Source organism: Apteryx rowi, unplaced genomic scaffold, assembly GCF_003343035.1.
Source record: "Apteryx rowi isolate R43461 unplaced genomic scaffold, aptRow1 scaffold_15, whole genome shotgun sequence".
Lineage (NCBI taxonomy): Eukaryota > Metazoa > Chordata > Aves > Apterygiformes > Apterygidae > Apteryx > Apteryx rowi.
This window is the reverse complement of record NW_020447752.1, coordinates 1,220,639-1,240,596: the sequence shown is the minus strand read 5'-3', so window position 1 is coordinate 1,240,596 and position 19,958 is coordinate 1,220,639. Positions and strand designations below refer to the sequence as shown.

Below are 19,958 nucleotides of genomic sequence, written 5' to 3'. Positions count from 1 at the left end.
CCGATGCAGTTTTACTTGAGCGTTACTTCACTTAAACTTCTTTATTTTGAACTTCAGTTGACTGTCCTCATTGCTGTATCCGTCTGATCAGGCTTTCCATACTGACCCAACTCACCCTTAACTAGGCTTGAGTCAGGCTGCCTCCATCGAAAAAGCAGCTGTTTCTTGGGCAGGGAGATACTGTCCTTCAGTCCAAATGCTAGATGTTTCTGCTGAGGTTTGTGGGGGGTTGCAGGTCTTTAAAATGCGTTCATTCATTCTGCTCCCATCGCGTTTTGCACTTCTCCGTTGCCAGTTGTTGTTAATTAGGACAATTTTGGATTTATACTACAGAGGGTAGAAAATTTAACATGTCAAGTGCAACAGTAGCGTGTGATGAGTTACCAGTAACCTCCCTTGATGCTACCCACTGAACACCTTATCTTTGGAGTACATCTTTTCCATTACAGTACTAAAAAAAAAAAAAAAGGCAAATGTGTTTTAACTCTCAGATTAGGCAGAGCTGTAGCGCTGTGAGTGATAGTAGAAAAGCTGAAAGATGGGATGTACAAAAGATCTTTGTGGAGCTGGAAAGATGGAGCGCGTGGATCTGCCTGGGTGCTGTGGACCTGCAGTCACTGTGGGCAAAAATATCTGTTTGGAGCAAAGAATCTTTTTTCTGGAGCTGTGTGTGCAAGTTCCCTTGGCAGAGCTGATCACTGCCCAGGAGCAATATATAAACAATTTAAATATCAGTTGTTTAAGTGTAAGTAAAAAGAAACTAAATAGCTGTAATGGTTCTGGTACTTACTAAAATAGAAACAACTTCTGAAAAATGGTATTTTCTTCCTTTGTTCAAGTAAAGGAAGAATTTAACTGTTTCTGTTCTCTTTTTATAGATCCTATTGATATTGTTAAAGATCCTATCCCTCCACACGAATACAAAGCTGAGGAGGATCCAAAGCTGTATAAATCAGTGAAGACTAAAAGAGGCCCCCTCTCAGAAGACTGGATTGAAGAATACAAGAACAACCCTGGGAAATACCCAATCATGTGTGCATATAAACTTTGTAAAGTCGAGTTCAGATACTGGGGGATGCAGTCCAAAATCGAGCGGTTTATCCATGATGTTGGTGAGCATTTGTAGTCTTGCAAGGTTCACTGTCAACTCCTTAATGTTGTTTCTGAATTGAAACACACAGATGAGGTATGTGCGATGTAACATATCACGAGACGTGTCTATAAGGAGATTTTTGGACCGGACCGCCCTGTCACGCGCAGAGCTATGGGTCAGTTCAGAAAAATCAAGTTGTTTTATCATTTGTGATCCCAGTATGTGTGAATCCAGATCATGTGTAGCCACTGAAATGGTTACAGGTCCTGTGTAGGCAAGATCTTGCATTTCTTTTTTTTAGACAAGGATTTGTCTGTTGAAAATTTAGCCAGTTATTTTTCAAAATCTGCCACTTCTCTTTGCTTTGGACAGAATCCTCAAGGGCTGCTCAAAGAAACGAGCTACACCTACAGTCCCCCTTGTACGGCGTTCAGGAAGGGGCTCTCTGGAGAGTCGCCGGTCTCTGCTGCCCTGCGGCTGGGTGGGTGGGTGCTCGCATGGGCACGCATCTCTGCCCTCCCGGGTGCAGTGTCCGGGGCTCCCCACCCCACTGTGCTCCTAACCCGCCGTGGGTCAGGGGCAGTTCTCAGTCGTGAGTAAACGTGCCGCTTTGACTGATGCGTCGCTCTTAGGTCAGTGCTGCTAAGGAGGTGGCTATTGTTTGTGTCCCAGGAGTAACTACGTGGAGACTGTGCAAGTCGGAACAGCGGCAGTGGCGCTGGCAGTAATTTGTTCTTTGCAGAAAATCTATAACACAGCTGCTATGGTTCCTGAGCCTTGCCACAGGAGACGGGATCTGTGGCCAGGTGGAAAACTTAAGGAATGTTTCTTTAAATCATTCCCATCTCAAAAAATGTAGATATCTATGGCTGTCCTCGGACACAGACGCGATGAAGAAGGGGCCAACTTGTCATACGTGTGAAGGATGCTGGCTAGTTTCTGTACAAAGTAAATTCCCCTGCATGACATCTACAGCTGTCCCTTTCTATACGCAAAGCTGCTTTGACGTGCATGATGCTAGAGCAAGTAAATGGTTTTATAGCTCTCTTCAGTCGTACTGTGCTCCTGAGAGCTAATGTGGAAAACACTGATAGAGCAGTGGGGCAAGGCATACGCTGTTCTCGGAAGAGTTGCAGGTTGCTCTCTTAGAGCTCCTTTGGTTTTCCTTTGCCTACAGATGGAGGTTTTTTACCTGTTACAGACTCTGTTACAAGTGGCTGTCTGCAGTGAACTCCCTCGGCGTTTCGGTGACATGGGTTAATTTAGTGTAAACTGCAAAACATGGGGGCAGAATAACAACTCCATTGTATCTGTTAAATTAAAAAGGAAACATGTGACTCTTCCAGTTGTTCAGAGGTGTTTGGCATAGATTAAGCTGTGGTCCCTTAGAAATGCTTCTTTTGTATTTCATAAAAATTGCCTGCCGTTTTCCTCTCGATTGAGGCTTTGCGGAGAGCCGAGCCGGTTCATTGTCTGCCTTTCAAAAGCCTTTCCACTCTGTTGTAATGATGGCAAATGATGTCTTTCAATGTGGTTAAGATGCATAAAATCAGAAAAGTCTTTAAGGAGAGACAAAGTTGAGTGATTGAAGAGCGGAAGCAAAAACTGCAGGTATCTACAGAAGATGAGTAGCTTTGCCTTGCAACAGGATAGCCATGGGCAAGCTACCAGTGGGTGGAAAAGCATCGGAGCCCAGGCACGAAAGACGGTTGGGTATGAGGCTGTTTGAGTTAGAAGTGTGCTACGATGTGGCTGACCGGGCTTGTAGGCTGCTCTCCGTTTTGTCTGTGCATTGTAAAATGAGATGGTGGGCCCAGGTGCCACAGATGTTCTTGTCTGCCAACCCCTCCCAGGTGTTTCTGTCCTTGTTCCTCTGTGCCCAGCCCCGGCAAAGCTGTTTCTTGGGGAATCGGCTCTGTGTGCAGGGTCCTCAAGCCAGCAAGAAAGCCGAGGCACGATCCAAGAGCAGGATCCAAACTCTGCCCTAGGTGGGAGCAGCCCTTTACTGGGGCACACTAAAACTGGAGACTGGCTTGAAAGAAGAAAACTTGCGAGTTAAGTGATGGATGGATTGTAATATGTGGAAGGGCTACTGAGTGCGGAGGGAGTAACTCTGGGGGATGGTGTTGAAATGTTCTCCGTCTCTTACCGAGCATAACAGCCATTTTTTCTGATGACTAATTGGACAGTTACTCAGTGCTTTGACAGCCTGAGACACAGACTGAAATTGTGGGCTATTAGTCTACTTGGCTGTAATATTTGTATGCTTTTTTACTCCTTTTCCATAGAATTTAAGTTTAATTGGACTGGCACTGCATAATGTTCTGCTCCCACTCACTTCCTAATCGTGCACGTGGGCTACGACACTTTTGTTGTTAAACAAATGTGTTGACTGCGCATGGGTTATTGATTATATGCTGTGGCAAAGTGTGTTGCCGTCCCGATAACCAGAGCTTTGCCTAAGCCAATGCGTCTTAGGGTACGTATGCCCAAATTGTCGCACAGCGTTGAAGTGGAATCGTTTTAGAAAGCTCTTTTGCCCAGCTTTTGCTTCACTTAAGTACCTTAATGAGAAAGCTCATCCCGTAGGCACTGTCCCTCGGGGCCCGCACGTACAGCTTTATCTTCTCCAGCCTGGGCAGACTGCAGCGAGCGCGATGTGGCTGCGACCACGCGCTTGGCTTCCTGAGTGGTCTGAGCAAGGGAAAGGAGGGGAGCAAGCAGACGTACCTGCAGGCTATGTATGATTAGATGCCTTCAGACAACGAGGACTGTACTGACGAGGTTGTGGGATCTGCTGCGACTGTCGAGGCAATAGTGTCACACAAGGAAAATCAGACGTCCTTTGTCTGCTGCCAGGCAATTGTGTGTTATAAAATGCTTTGGCGTGTTGCCACTGGGTATATAAACTGTCTTTTTGGCTACCCATAGATTATGTGGATAGTTGGGTGAGGTTTGGGGCTTGGTTCTTTTTTTGTGTTGAGTTCCTGTCAGAGTTACTATTCTTATTTCAAATCCAAAGACAAACCCAGAACGGCAGACAAAAGCTTTTCAAATTCAACTAGAAAGTCTGCCCAGTCCTGGCTTGTCTCGTGCTCGTTTACGCTTCCTTTTGTGAGCGCCGAGTACAACACCACAGTCTGCAGGCAAATCGCTCGCAAAAGTTGGCGCTTGGAGGACTGAACCCGTCTCTGCGGCAGAGCTGTTGAGATGGTGACTTGAAAGGCGAGTGATTTAAATGTTTGCACCCTGCTAGACTCTTCGCAGATGATCGTTCCGCAGAGCGCAGTGGGAAATGTTGTAATTAAATCAATGCAAAAATGATGAGTACTTCTGAGCTCAGTCTGCACGTGTGCATATGTGCATGTGTGGGTTTTTTTGTTTTTTAAACCAGAGCAGTGCGCTTGCTAGAGAAATAATAAAATCTTCTTAACTACTAATATTACTGAAATCAGCTGGTACCTGCCTCCTTATAAAAATCCTGTTCCTGTTATTTTTGCTGACTTCAGTGCATGATTTGCCTGCTCAGACCACGGTGTTGCTCCCCAAGTCCGGAGAAGAAGGTTCATGGCACGAGCTGGGCGGAGGGAAAACAAACTCTGCACAATCTGCCTGACTCTCCTGTGCCGTCAGTTCTCTCTTCCCAGCACGAAGACCTCCCTGGGAGACCCTCCGCTACCCGGCGGTCTGTTCCTGTTGCCGGTGGTGTTTGCCCTGCGGAGGCAGAGGGGAGTGCAGCCCGCAGCGGGACGGGACGGAGGAGCGCTGCATTGCCCGCAGCCTCCGCCAGGCTTGTCGCGTTGGCTCCAGCCTGGAGCAGTGTGGCCAGCGCGATGCCATCTGCAGCCCGGCCTTCCCGGCCAGCTCCCATTCCCCAGCAGCATGCCCCAGGGCTGGAGGTGGCCCTTAGGCACTGCTTGAAAGCCCAGAGTGGTTAAAAAGAGAAATTTTCCCAGCTGCTCTCCGATTCCCAGGTCTGCTCCATCCCCTCCTTCTCGCTTTTCAAGTAAAAAGCTTGCTTTCTCTCTGACGTTTGGAGAAAAACGTTCTAGGACTTGAATCCTTGCCTGGCGCTGGAGGAAGCCGTCTCTGGACTGGTGAGGCCGTGCTCATTCCCGGCTGGACCTTGGATTTGCGTAGCGGCACGGGGGCCCTGGGCAGGCCCTCCGGCCCCCGCCGCAAGGCTGCTGCACTGTAGGGAGGTATTCGGTGGTGTATGCACCAACTGGGGCTCTTCTCCATAACTAGCAGTGGAGATTCCAATCCTGTGCAATGTGCTCTAGGTGACCCTGCTTGAGCAGGGGGGTTGGACTAGATGATCTCCAGAGGTCCCTTCCAACCTCAGCGATTCTGTGGTTCTGTGATTCTTTCTGCAGGCCATAACTTCTATTTTTTCACTCCTTTTGCACCTGGACAGCCTCGTTCTCTTCCAGGTTTTCTCCCCATGCTTGCGAGAGCTGCAGCACAGCTGATGCATCCCAGGTGAAGGCCAGAGGCTGGGAAAATGATTTCTGTCTTTTTGACTTCAAAACTGAGCTGGAAGGAGAGAGGCACAGCAATCACAAAGCCCTGTAAGGGCATCTTATCTTCAGATGAGCGAGGCTGTAAGGAAGGGGGATTTGGGGTCTCTGGTGCGGCCACTGCGCTTAGCGCAGTGCTGACCGGAGTGACAGGCTCCACTGGCTTGAGCGAAGAGACACAGGCAATTTCTGTGAGCTGGGGGAAGAAGTGCAAGAAGGCAAAGGGGAACTTTGGAGGCCGTCTTGTTTTCCGCGAGTGGTTTTCTTCGTTCCTTATGATGTTGGTTCCTTAAAACAAAGATACGTGCGATGGGTGGCATCTAGGCCCTTGCAGAGAGGATTTTGGTGGGGCGGAGGAGCTGGTGCGTTGGTGTCCCAGGGCTGGGTGCAGAGGCCATGGTGCTCTCCAGGCTGCCGCAGCCCGGGGCTGGCGTGGCGGAAGAAGCTGGGGGCCTCCGTCCCCATCGCTGCGTCTGCTCACAGTCTGCTTTCAAGCAAAGTAGAAGTGGACATTGTGGACATGACGGAGTTTGAAGGATCGCTGTGGTGGTGGGGACGGAGTTACGGCAAGGGAAACGCTTTCTTGGCTTCCGAGCTGGATGTGACGGGAGTTCAATCCTCGTTTTTAAGCTCTGCTGAATGTCAGTCATAACAGGAGGTGAAGAGGCTAAAACATTCTCCTGCGGTTCTGCAGAAAGTAATCAGGCGGGGGAAATAACTCTGAATCTCTGCTAAGGCTGAACGGAATGAAGTTGCCGAGGATCCTCGTTCTGCCCCCAGAGGTCGTAGCCTGCTGGCTCAAACGTGCGTGTGTTATGTGGAGCTCCTCTTTGAAAGTCAGGCAGAGAAATGCATAAAAAATTGATAGATTTAATCTTACTGTGCAAATGAAGTTCAGGTTGAGCTGATCCATCGTGTTGGCTGCTGATCTCAGTGCTTGTTTCTTCCTGTTTTGTGGCGGCCGGTGCATGTATCGCGGCATTAGGGACTAACCGAAGTGCAGAGCAGCAGACAAATGGCCAGGCCTGGAAGGAAAAAAATAAATATACATATACATACATACAGTATCCCGCCTGCCAGCTTTGAGGTGCAGGATGTTTCTGCTCCGAGCTTAGAAGCAGAGAGTTGTGGCTCTGTAATCCCAATGACACCAATTCCCACTGCTGCTTTTGGCAAGTCCTTCAACCCTGCCTCAGTTTCCCCATAATTACAGGGGGAACAATAGTCATTGATTTTTCCTAAGGGCTCCTGAGGATTAGCTTGTCAATATTTGCAGAAGCTCTTAAAAGCACCATTACTGCTCTGTGCTCCTATCAGTAATAAATAGCTGTTTGAAGCCTTGGCCAGCCGTGAGCTTTTCAGCAGTAATATTGTTTGAAAATCCTGAGTGATTATCTTGTTTTGAAGTCTTAGTGCTATGACGATGGTAGCCAACACTTTTAACTCTTGGAAGAAAGTTTCTGTTGCCTGGTCACAACCATTGTACGTGTTGATATTCAGATGGTTCTTCCTTTCAGGGATGTGACATTTTGAAATTGTATTTTAAATTGGCTTTACCCGCTTCATTTTTCTCATGCAGCAGCAGAAAGGGACCGTGTCTGTAAAATAAAGTGTCTTTCTTCCCTCCCTTCCTTTGCTTCCCATCCCATTATCTCAGAAGCTTGTATTTGTGAGACCATTTTGCTGATAAATAGAAACTGGGTGCAGATTTCCAGGGACGGGAGAGGTTTTAGTCTTGTTAGCACTGCCAGTGTGAGGATGTGCTCCTGCCCCGTGACCGCCCTGTGGTGGCTGTGCAGTGTTCATGAAGGAACCACTTGAAACTCTCCTGGATGAAAGAAGATTGGGTTTCAGGGTCTTTTTTGTTTGTTTTCTTGTTTGTTTTGCTGGTAATGTACTTCACTTTGAAGGCTGGATCCAAATGTCACAACTTCTCACAACTTCAAGGGGGTTGGGACATTTGGGCTCTGCACCTGGCTCCTTCCTTCTTGGTGGAGCGGGCAGTCCCAGAACAAAATCCTGGATTTGAAATTAGGAAGTCGCTCCTGCATTTGAAAGCAGTTGCAGAATACTAATTTTGGTGCATGGTTGGTTAGCAAGAATTGAGGGGATGCGATTACATGAAATGACCAATTTGCCCTCCCAGTGGTTGCTGCGTGAAGGTCCTTTATTGCAGATTACACCAAGGTGTCATTAACTCCACTGTACTCAATGCCACAATGTCTTGAGGTTTAGGGAATGGGAACACATATCTTTGCAAAGTCTTGTAGCGTTGGTGACGGGGGCATTCTGGCTTTGCAGGCTTGCGGAAGGTCATGGTCCGTGCCCATCGGCAGGCCTGGTGCTGGCAGGATGAGTGGTACGGGCTCACCATTGAGGATATCCGGCAGCTGGAGAAGGAGGCGCAGTTGATGCTGGCTCGGAAGATGGCCCAGTTCTGCAGTGAAAATGATACCGAGCAGCATGGAGCCAAGGACACTCCTGGCGAGAAGGATGTTGAAGCTGACACCGTTTCGCCTGTTGACACAGAGGATGTTGCTAGTAACAGTGAAACGGCATCTGGGAGGTCACTCACCAAGCAGTGGTCCACCTCTTCCAAGTCCTCACGATCTTCAAAAAGAGGAGGTAAGATGGGGCGCTGATGACTTGCTCTACTGTGAACTGTGTGGCGGTTGTGCTTTTGGGAGGTATGAGCATGTCTCCTAATGGCTGACCCCTTTGGGACAATGCATATCGCCCCAGCGAGTCCCTTTTAACGCTCATAAAAGAGGCCTTCTCTGGTGGTATTGCAGATAACCTGTTGGAGGTTTGGGAATGTTTCTAGTTGTCCCGTAGGTGTGACTGTCAGTGATGCATGCTCTTTGGCTGGGCGGAAATGTTCCTACATGCTGTTCATCCCAAAAGTTGGTGTTAGGCTGCCCGGGTGCTGCAATGCAGCTTGTGCAGCTCAGCACCACCATCAGCTCCTGGGGGACGAAAGGAGGTCGCCACGCTCCGAAGAGGGACGTGGCTGGGGGCTGCTGCCCTTCGCTGGTGGCGATGCGCTGTAGCTCTGCAGGCACCACGCCTTGCAGCCCGAGGCTTGGTGGGACCGTAGGTGGCATTTGCGTTCCCTTCTAGATGCTGCTCAGCAAGTTTGCAGGGTACGATTGGCTGTTAAAGCCCCTTTGGGTGCCCTGGGAGGACTTGGCTTTGAGTCCTGAATTTTGTCACTCACCTCTCCCTAGTCGGTCACCTTTTTTGCTGTGTTAAACTCTTCATTTCCTTGGGCTGTTCTGTACAAAAGGGTTTGAATTCTCAGAGAGCTGCAGAAAGAGGGYTTGAACCCTCAGCAGCTCCACCTTTTTGTCAAGCGCAGCTGATAGCCCTCACAGCAAGAGGGCAAAATCTTGATTTTTCTGGGCCCCCCCAGGGACAGCCTTTCCTCCAGCGGCCGTGGAAGGGAGATGTGGGTGAGTGAAGCTTAGCCATCTCTCATGCATACAAAAGATTGCGATTTGACTCGCAGTTTTTTATTTACCACTCCATCACTGATTTCATCCCGGGGTGACCGAGATATGAACAGTGGTTTTACTATGCGATGATTCAGTGGCGTGAGCCCCAGGGAAGAGCCTAGTAGTCGCTTTAGAAATCATTATATGAATATAAAAGCACTGACTTTCTTGCTTGCACTGGGATTTTGTAGTGATGGGCCCGTCCTTCGTTGCGCTCGCGGCCGTGAACCCCTCTTGCAGCGCTGAGGCGCTCTTCGGAGGCTGTGGTTTTCCGACCTTTCAGGATTTTACCTGGAGGTTTTCTCTGGTAGCAAAGCCGGAGTTTCTTTTAAACTGCAGATTGCCTCAGCTTTTAGAGGGGAAAAAAAACTGATGAAAGCAATGAATTGTGATGTGCTGGGAAGTACGTCACGCAGATATTTTAATCCTTCTTCGTGCTGCCTTTAAGAAATGGCAGCGCGTTAGCATATGGAGGCAAGGAGGGCTGCCTGGACTTACCGCTGCCGCCGGTTGCGAAAAGCAGCCGCGTCTGCGAAAAAGCTCAGTCTTTTCTGTGCCATCTGGGCGAGACCTCTGGTGCTAGCAGGACCCTTGTCACCATCCCATATGCTATTATATGCTCTATTTTTAGCAACTATTATGCGAGTGCCTTGACGTCACTGCCGCGCGAAGGAGCTCGGCTCGGCTCCGCCAGCCTCCTCGCTCACCGTCCCCGCGGCGGGCGGTGGGGCAGCTGGGGGCTGCCGAGCCAACGCGAAGCTGCAATTAGGTGCCTCCGCGCAGGGTCACCGTAGTCTTTCCGCGTGCCAAGACCAAATTAGAACTGGAAGCGTTTGACTTGCATGCTTAACGCTGTTACAGCACTAGGATGCAGCAGCTTGTACAGCCATCGTAGTAACCGGAGCCTTTCGGTGTCTTTATATATGCTAAATGAGAATTTGTCAGGCTCCCCGGGGTCTTGTTGTGTCGGGTGGCTGCGGTGAGCGTTTCGTGCGTGCTCCTGCCTGTGACGCACGACAGCGATCCCAAAGAGGGGAGAGGCCGTCTCTCTTGCCGCTCCCGGGGCAGCGCTCGCTTCGGCAGGCTCTTTGCCTGTGACAAGTTCAGCCGAGAAGAGTTGAGGCTGGATCGCTGCTGAGTTATATCTGGAAAAACCAATGCCTTAAAGCACTTGCACAGCACAGGGAACTGCGGAGTGGGAAATGAAAGGCAGCGGGGAGGGCTGCGATGAGGAGGCAAGCGGGAACCCAGGGGCTCGCTCCGGCAGGACAGCTGCTCTCACGGCTCCCTGCGAAGCAGGAGGGAGCATGTTGTTTAAATCATTCAAGTTTAAAGTTTAAATAGATCTCTAATCCAATTTGTGTAGGAGCAATTTCCTTCCAGAAAACAGATTATTTCTGTCCAGGCTGCTCTGCTTAGTTACCCGCCCGAAAGTTGGTGAAGCCGAGGCATGGTTTGCGTGCTGATGAGAGGCACGGAGAAAGCTTCCAATCAGCCTGCTTCCTTTCTAATTGCAAACTTTAAAACCCAGCTGACTTTGCACGTCCTACTAACAATTATAAATAGCTGCCATTCAAAATAGCATAAGAGTGATACAAACAGCTTGCTTTAATGTAGCATCTTGCTGGCAGGTTATAACAACAGTAAACAAACAGGATCTCTAAAGCGGTACACTGACATCACACCAGCATCATCGGGGTTTTGTGTTTTAATATTGCAGCAGTGGATTTTTCATAGCGAACACACGACTCTTCCTCCAGCAAAGATCATGTTGGGAACTCTCTGTCTTGTCGATTTAGCGTATCGCATAAGGCTTTTCTGTTTTTTCCAGCAAGTCCCTCACGCCATAGCATCTCTGAGTGGAGGATGCAGAGCATTGCCAGGGACTCGGATGACAGCTCAGACGATGAATTCTTCGATGCACATGGTATGTGGAACCTGAACCRCCAATGTTTGCTTTCTGAAACGGTGGGGAAAGAGAAAGGAAAGCATGGGGCRGGGTGGGGAAGACTTCTTGCTTTGTCTGAAATCGGCTCCTTTCTAACCAAGATATGTGCAGCATCAGTGCAGCTTCTTCAGGCGTTCCCAGCATCACCCAGCAGGCTGTTAGATTTAATGCAGCAACATTTGGGGCTCAGTGCARTCTGTTTGAAGTGATCTTGAACAATCTTAATGTTTGGAGCTGTATTTTATTTGGTGCAAATGAGCGTGGGTAAAATTCATCGGGGCTAACTGAACTGTGGGTGTGTCTGAATCTTTCTGATTCAGTATGACTGAAATTTTGTTTTTTTAAAAAGATCGATAAAAGGCATGATGAATTGTCCTGTCTGGGCCTGAAGAGACCCAAGTTTGCCTTTATTAACTCCTTATTCTCCTGTTGCAAGAAATATGATAGTGAATGCAGTGAGGTACTTCAGGTGCCAAAATTCATCAAAATGCATCATGGATTGCAGAATTCCCAAAGTAATTTGACTGTTCATACTAGGCAAAAGCTCTGCTATTATTTCTGTGCATGTGTGTGTGAAGATGCTTTGTTYGGCTGCACTCATTTTGTATATTGTGCTTGATGTGTGTTTAAGCCTGGAAGGCTTCATCTCCGCTGACGACAGATGGGCTCTTCTCTCCGCTTGTAATGCTAATCTAGCCTAGTTGCCCAACGTGTACGGATGAAGTTGGTGACCTTTCTGTTAAATGAAGTTGTTAGAAGAGCATGCCCCAGTTCTGTAARGCAGAATTTCACTGATGTTCAGCTGAACTGCAGTTCAGTCTCAAGAAACTGGTAGTTTTGCGTTCCGGGAGAGTTCTCGTGCCAAGTATGCAGGCGTGCATCCCAAATTCCCGGGGAGTGAGAGCACGCCAGTGGCATCCTGCTGTGGAGTGGTGACTTGCACGACAGCAGAGTAAGTGGCTCTTGCTGTGTGTGCAAGTCAAGGTGATAAATGTGTCTCTTGCCCAGAAAGAGAAGGACCAACTTGCTTTAAGTGTCTCTGTTTATCAACTTATGTAGCATCTGCAAAAACTGTACATAAGGGATTTATTGTAGCAATATACGTACAAGAAAAGAGGAATGAGTCATTGAAATGGCTTCGTGGCTGTCCATCCTCTCTCCTGCCTTTTTAACTGCTCRGTAATAAAAATAGCGATAGAGACATTTCCCATTGGGATCCAGGCCCCCGGGGAATCCCCGAAGTGCTCCTCGCAGAAGGAGAGGTAACAAAAATGAGCCTTGTGCCACAGTTGGTGTCTGCACCTCTGTTGCAATGCTCCGAGAAGCTTGCTAATAAAATAATACTAAAAAAAAAAAGGCAGCTCCGCTTCTGCTAGTACAGAACGTGTCTCCGTTTAKGCACAGATTGTGCTCTGCAATCCACGCAGTCGAGTTCGGAAAATCTGCCTCATGTGAGGGGATCTGGGCTTGGGAACTGAAGCCGTTCGGCAGGGGCAGCCCTCGGGAAGGGCCCCGCGTTGCCCCGTGCTCGCAGACGGGGCGCGGGCGCTCGGGGGTCGCGAGCGGGGGCCGGGCGCCGCGGCAGCCCCTCGCGCCGGGGAGGCTCGCGGGGCCGGTGCTGGGGCCGGTGCAGCCCTGGCTGCGCGTCGGTGCTGGGCAGAGCTCAGGTGCTTCCCGCGGACCCGCGCGGCTCCTCGCAGCGCAGCGGGCGTAGCCGGAGCCCCGAAAAATCTCTTGCCTTTGGCTTCGCACCCCTCCTCCTCCCCTGGCACGCTCTGGGAAAGACGGTGACAAATACAGTAATAGCCATCCTGTAATAAATACTAATAAGAGGAGCAATATCCCATTCAGTGATCACTTGTGCAGCAATAAAGGCTATAATTAAACCTCTCAAGGAAATAAGTTTAATATTTAGATTAAGTTGCTGGAGGAGCTTTGCATGCAACCTCCCTCTTAATTCTCTGCCAGCATGTTGCACGCGCGTGCTTTTGCCTTACTCTGAACACGTAGTTCTGCGCTCCCTTGTGCAGGGAAATGGGAATTTGCTCACATTTTTTCCGTAGTTGAAAAATGAAACAGCGTATTGACACAGCACTCTCCAGGTTGCTGTCTTCTGTGGTCAAACTGTTAATAGAAACTCCTAAAAATAAACAGTCTTGGCTTGGCTCTGTACAGTCCCCTGTACGTACAGGTTTTTGAGCTATTGCTCAGATTTGCTAAGAAGAATAACACATTTCAAAATCTTTTTGTCACTGATCCGGGGATTCTTCCAACTAATTATTTTATTAGTAACTGTACAGCAACAAGAAAGAGGGAATCCTGGTCCATGACTCTGAAGATTACAGCTTTTAGATCTCCGAGACATCTGAAATTGCTGTTATTATGATGTTTATAACTCTTTATTAAATTTACAAAATGCTACATTTTCAGGAAAGAAATACTAGGCATAGAGCAATAACTTGATTAGAAACCAATTAACCTCCCTAACACAAAAGATGCATCCTCAAATTAAAACCTGAAAAACCCAGCCCCCCAAACGGAAGGCGCTCTTCCAAGGCTTGAATTGCCGTGATTTGGTTTCCTGTGGGTTCGATGGGGAGCTCCAGYCTGTCGTGGCCTGTTCCTTTTCGTTCATCTTCTCATTAATAATATGTTAATAACGTTTCGGGGCCCCTTGTTCTCTGTGAAACGCAGCCGATGGTAGCCAGCGGGTCCAGACGACATCGGGGCAGGCAGGAAAAGAGCCGCCCTCCGAGCGAGCCGCGCTCATCCCCGAAGGAAACCAGGCTAAAGATAGCCCGGGGGGGGGGGGGGGCTCGCGTTTCCTCCGTTACTGGTGCTTTTCTAGGTGGTGGTCCTGTTAACGGCAGCGATCCTTATCGCCGCTTCCCCGGAGACCTGGCGCAGCCTGCAGGCGTCTGGGAGGGCGCCGGGGGCAAACGCTGCCTTCTGCCCCCTCCCCTGCGCCTGCTGGTGCTCCGGCATCTCGGAGCAGGGCTGCAAGCAAGGCAGCGGCGGGCAGGAATTCTGCCTGGCGAGAAAAACGCCGGACTCGCTACTCAAAATGGTAGCGTAAAAACCCGTGGTGGTTCCCCCCCCCCCCCCCCACGTCCTAGGATTTTGTTTGTTAACAACATGTTGATTTACTTTCTTAAATGCACTTTGATATCCGTATGGCAAAAGCTGCAGTATCATGCTTTATAAACACTTGGCTGGCTTAAGTCATAATAAGATTACAGAGAATTATGAGGCCTTACTTTTATTCCTAATTCTGCTCTGTGCTCTTGTCTGTATACATATTTGTATGTGTGTGACTCTAAAAAAGAAAAAAAAATCTGTTTTTTAAAGAGGACTTGTCTGACAATGAGGAAATGTTCCCGAAAGAAATAACCAAATGGAGTTCCAATGATCTGATGGATAAAATTGAAACCCCTGAATGCGATGATGTCCAGGGTAAAATTTTTTTTTTTTTTTTTTAAGTAAAAACTGCATGTGGCACTTTACAGTCTTTCCGTGTAATTGTTACAGCCGCATTCTGAAAAAGGTAAAACTTGTTATCTTCATCTCACAAAAGGAAAAGCTGAGACAGAGCATAAAAATAACTGTCCAGCGCTGCAGAAAGGCAGCTGCCCGGTGGGAGCTGGGAAGAGGAAGCTCTCGATTTCTCTTTATTTTCCGCTTTGGTTGGGCTCCTTTGTGTGACAAACAGGATTCTCCGCTGTAACGATGAAATATTCCAGCTCCGTGTTGAATTACTTGAATTTCTCCCGACTCTTCTTTCCTCTCGCTCCTTCCTTTGTTCTCACCTCTATCTGCCCCGGTTTGATTTTCTGCTCRCCTCTGTGAGGTTACGAAAGGAAGCCGACGACTCGGCCAGAGCGCGATTCATGTTCACGTAGCCGCGCGGCACAAGATGACGCTTAAGCTTTCGGGAGCAGAGTAGATCTGCGTCGGCGCGGGCACACGAACGCGTCAGACCTCTGCTCCCGCAGCAGAGCTCGCGCAGCGCCTTTGATTTTCCCACAAACTGAGGATTTCTGACCGCTGGGCCCGAATATCCCATTGTTGCCATGTTTAAAAAAGCGAGGATACTGGGTCACTGCAATGAGAGACGAGCTTGCTAACGCCCTTGTCTTACTGCGGTTAGGAGACACTGCTGGGCAGAAGCGACCCTGCATTGCCCGGGCTTCCGAAGTGGGAGGGGAGCGGGGAGCAGAGGGTGTTTTTATGGAAATAATTAAGGAGATCTGGGGCTGAGAGGCATTGGCACAAGCAGTGCCGTCAGGAAAGATGGTCTTTGCCCACCGGCGGCTCGCGCCGCTGACGTTTTAACCCTCTGTGCTTCCAGGCGACTTGTATCACGAGACGTCGGCAGAGTACCACGTCGCCTCCAGCGTGGAGCGGCTCAGCATCATCGAGGTAAGCGCTCCGGCGCCGGGGCGCCTGCTTGCCGGGACGCGCTCGCCACGGGGCACGGTGGTTTAACGCCCGTGTCTGTCCTTCGGAGGCGTGCAAGGTGTTTCACGGCTAAACTGAAGGGGTTATTTCACCTGTCTTTCRAACGCTGTGTAGAAACCGTGCTGTGCAGTTTGCAGCCCTTGTCGGGGCTCCGCTGGAAACCCCTGCTCCTGCGGGGATAGCGGCTGCYGTGCGGAGCGGCCTGGATGGAGCCGCGGGCTGCAGAGCTGCATTGCTGCAGCGCCAGCGCACAGGCTGGGGTGGCCCAAAGGGCCCGGCTCCACGGCGGCCCGCTCGCAGAGCTGCTCGGGGCCCTGTTCGGAAACCAGCTTTCGCACAGCCTGCGCTGGAACGGAGCGGGCGCCCGGCACGCAAAGCCCTGGCTCTCCAGGCTTTGAATGTACAGGCTTTGCAGTTCGGTGTCCTGGTGAGACAAGGCGTCTCGGGGTGGCTGCAGTCGTCCAGCCCATAGGCATCCACCCATCCCTGCTGCCTGGATGACTTCCCTGCTTGCAAAGTGCCTGCTGAACTGCCTAAGTTATGTCGTGGCGTATCAAAGATCATGAGCATCGCTTTGGTGTTATTTAATGCGCCAGGCTATGAGATGAGGCTGCTTTGGCTTTTGCTGTGTGGACAGTGAACTCGAGGGCGGTGGGGACAGTGGGTGGCCGGCGATGGGACCCGCTCTAGCCACCTGCGAGCCGTCTGCATGGCACGTGTAAGCCGGCTGCAAGGCTGAGCCGTGAGGCTTCACATGGAGCCTGAAGTGGTGCAGAGAACTTGTCACCCTCTTCAGAGGCCCTATAAACTCGGCTCCCTCCCTCGTCTCGCTTCGCTTTAGAAAGAGGACTGACGAAGGTGAGATGAAAGAGCCTGTCCCTTGTAGCTGTTCACAGATAAAGGCTGCTACAGTAGTATGAAACTCCTGAGCAACTATGCAGGGTTTTTCAGGTTAAAAGCCTCCAACAGGGAAAGGTAGTTCCAGAAACAGGTGTTGTTGGTGACGCCAAACCTTACAGGAATTGCTCTAAACAAGCACCTCCACCCTGGACTACTCAGCAGTCGCTCGCCTGGTCCTCCGCTTCCTTTAGGAGGAGACGTTAGTGAACTGGAAGGGAAAGGAGCCGCCAAATGACTGCTGATAAACAGCCCCATGACCTGAGCGTGGTGACTCATGTTATTCTCCAAATGAGCACATAAAACATTTGCCTGGAAGTAAAAGCAGTAGGGAGATGCTGAGAGGGCTCCTCCCTTGCCTCCAGCCATGTGCTGCCAGGCAAAGTCCGCCTTGCAGGCACTGTAAACTCCTTGCAGGCACTGTAAACTTCAAACCAGAGAAGGTTTGAAGAGCAGGTACTAATACGGTGTCACAGAACTAAGTAATTAAAGCCATTCTTATGCAGGAGGTCTGGGAAATCTTTATGACGGAGAGTTGGGTGTGAATTCTAATACCTCTGCTGGGCTGTGTATCAGCACACACTTCAACATTTTCTGGTAATAACGTTAGCTGTTAGGTGGCTAACGTGYGCCTGGGCATGCTTCCCTCCTGCCAGCCCGTTTGTCGGGGCTCAACTGCTGCTCCAAAGACAGCAGGTGACTCGAGACGCTAAAATGAGAATTTCCAGAAGGAAAATTCAGTTGCCCCCCACCTACGTACACTCCCAGCAGGCTATGGCAGTGCCTCCGTCCCGGGGACTGCCTGCCTTTGGGAAGGAGCCCAACTGCTCTCAAATGTCTCCGTTAGCCCACAGGAACAGAAGAGATCAGTACCTGCCTCGGAGTTCAGGTACAAGTCCCTCCCTTCCCCCAAATGTCTGTTAAAGCAAAGAATTTATTTAACAGAATAAGCAAAGGATTGGGCAGCCAAGATAAAAACTGTTACCCTGTTCTTTCAGCAGTCCCCCAGCCAGATGTTGGCTGCTTCTTGGGTGATGGGACTTTAAGGTTTTTCTCTTTCAGTTCCTCTTTTACAACTCTTTAAGCAAATCTGAAGCCTTAAACTTATTTATAACTTCTCACTTAGTCAAACAGATGCAGTGACTGATGTCCTCCTACAACTTTTTTCCCAGTAACTTGCTACTTGCTGACCTATCTGCCCTAGTTTTGCTAAATATACCAGGTTTACTGTCAGCTGCTGCAGCTGAGCACAGAAGCCCAACAGAAAGCAATGCCCAATTTTCATTTCTTCATTTTCCAGCCTAACACGCACAAGTAATGTCTTTACCACTGCCATGTTTTACCTGGGTATGAATTTTTTCTGCCTTTCAGCATTCCTTTTGCTTAGGACACTCAGTTACATCAAGGCTTAACTTTTGCGCAGGAAGACTCTTCCTGAGTTTTAAGCTGCTCGTTAGCTCTCTTCCAGGGCAGTCACAACCGTTGGAGTTGCGCGTGTGTGTGCTTGCGCGTGTGGGYGTGCACGTGGGTAGGACGCAGGGTCCGGAAGATGGAGTCAGGTTCTCTGCTGTTGCATCCAGGGGAATCTAACAACAACTGCCATAAATTAAGCCAGCGCCAGCTTCAAGGCAGTTTGGTTTCTTGCCCACAGGCCTGGAGAGGTTATTCCAAAACCTCATACCTCCTGTGCTTAGAAACCTCATTTTCAGCCTGCACTTATTCAGGATCAGTTTAGGTTCTTTTGTGCTTGTGCCTGCACTGTTCTTCGGCTTAAGTGTCCCTCTTCCTTCCTTAGCTTTCTTTTCTTATCCCACCATGCTAGAGAGCTGGTGTTTTGTCCTCCTGCAGCTTTGCTAAGCAGATCAAGCTGAACTGTTTCAGTCTCTCTCTCAAAAATCTCCATGCTCCCTGCTCTTCTGTGGACCTGCTCACACTGGAGTCATCTTTGCTGCGTGTGGATGGCCCAGCCTGAATGCAGCCCTCTAGATGAGGCTTGCCAGGGCCTTGTTTCATGGTTAATACTGTGTCTATGCCTCTGCTGGAAATACTTTGCTTGACAGGTTAAAAGGGTGGTAAATTTGTGCAAAATGCACTTGGGACAGGTATAATGTCTTTTCTTAGCGAAATAAGCATTTCTATTATGCTATGTTTCATTCCCACCTAGGATGAATCAGTGCAGCCATTAATGCAGCCAAGTAAAATCCACGTCCTCCTCTTGGTCCTCCATGGAGGCAACATCCTGGACTCGGGAAGTGGTGATCAGAGCTCTAAACAAGGGGATGTCAACACCATCGCCACAGTGTTTGACACAGTGATGAGAGTACATTACCCAGCTGCTCTTGGACACATTGCCATCAAGCTAGTCCCTTGCCCAGCCATCTGCTCTGAAGCCTTTTCACTGGTGTCCAGGTAAGTTGCCGCCACCTTGCACCAGAGAGGCATGTATAAAATGTTGCCGTTTTTCCCATCCATGAGATGTTCTGCATGTCGTATTGAGAGCTATGACTATGCTTTGCGAATGCACTTTTATTAATAAACTAGTGAGGCATTCAATCTCAATTTCATACTTAGTTGTAGTGAATACAGTAATCATGCAGCAAGACTTCTGTGATTGATTTATTCTAATTAAGCCAATAAATACTAAGGCTTTAATTTCTTGTCTAAGGGTTGTTCTATCAATGTAAGTATGTTGTTCTTGAAGATTTATGTTTGATGGGAGGGAAAGATTTATTAAGCTCTCACCCATTCACAATGGAATAAATGGCCTTTCTATCTTGAGGCTTTTTTTAACGATCCACAATACTTGACTGTACTGTCTGCGAATGATTTTCGCCACCCTGCACATTAGGCTCAGTCTTTCCAATCTCTCGTGCCCTGTGCAGCCTCAGCCCGTACAGCTATGATGAAGGCTGCCTGTCCAACAGCCAGGACCACATCCCGCTCGCCGCGCTCCCTCTGCTAGCAACGTCGTCCCCGCAGTACCAGGAAGCGGTGGCCGCAGTGATCGTCAGAGCCAACCAGGCCTACAGCGAGTTCATCCGATCCCAGGAGGGCACGTCATTCAACGGCCAGGTGAGCCGGCGGCCGCTTTTAGCCACAATGAAAGGAAGAGCAAGTGAAGCAATTTCCTTCTGAAGCTCTTCTTTCATTAATCTCTCAGAAGGGATGGAAACGCGACAGTGTTGGGCTGCAATAAGGAAGTGTCGTGCTTCCCTTCTTTCTGAGAGGGAGAGAGATTATTGCTTCTGCTCTCTCTTGAACCTTTGGGAGTCAAAGCAAAGCCTGAGCTTGTGTTCGGAAATGGAGCTACAAAGCTGTGAAGCTAATCAATTTTCAGCATGACACACCTTTCCAAATTAGGAGCACTACCTCTGTTACTAAATGTGATCTCTATTCCCATGGCAAACCAAGGCTGTTTAAACATTCCCATCTTTGAAGGACCTCTAGCAGCTAGCACTGGAGTTGTCACAGAAGTGGGCTGCTTTTTGAGACAACACAGCTTCTGGGCTCCCAAAACACAACACCTCTGCGAGCAGAGTGACTCTCTA

General features: G+C 49.3%; 1 protein-coding gene across 4 annotated transcripts in view; it reads left to right on the top strand.

Annotated features, from left to right (window-relative positions):
• PITPNM2 (phosphatidylinositol transfer protein membrane associated 2) overlaps nt 1-19,958 on the top strand; it is a 121,569-nt gene that overhangs the window by 73,788 nt on the left and 27,823 nt on the right. For 3 of the 4 annotated variants that reach the window (XM_026058828.1, XM_026058825.1, XM_026058827.1), the window contains exons 5-11: nt 879-1,112; nt 7,915-8,238; nt 10,939-11,034; nt 14,404-14,508; nt 15,404-15,474; nt 18,575-18,819; nt 19,293-19,482. In XM_026058828.1, the coding sequence (XP_025914613.1) occupies nt 879-1,112; nt 7,915-8,238; nt 10,939-11,034; nt 14,404-14,508; nt 15,404-15,474; nt 18,575-18,819; nt 19,293-19,482 (1,265 nt within the window). The remainder of the gene's footprint in view (nt 1-878; nt 1,113-7,914; nt 8,239-10,938; nt 11,035-14,403; nt 14,509-15,403; nt 15,475-18,574; nt 18,820-19,292; nt 19,483-19,958) is intronic. The other variant, XM_026058826.1, reaches the window with a different exon arrangement.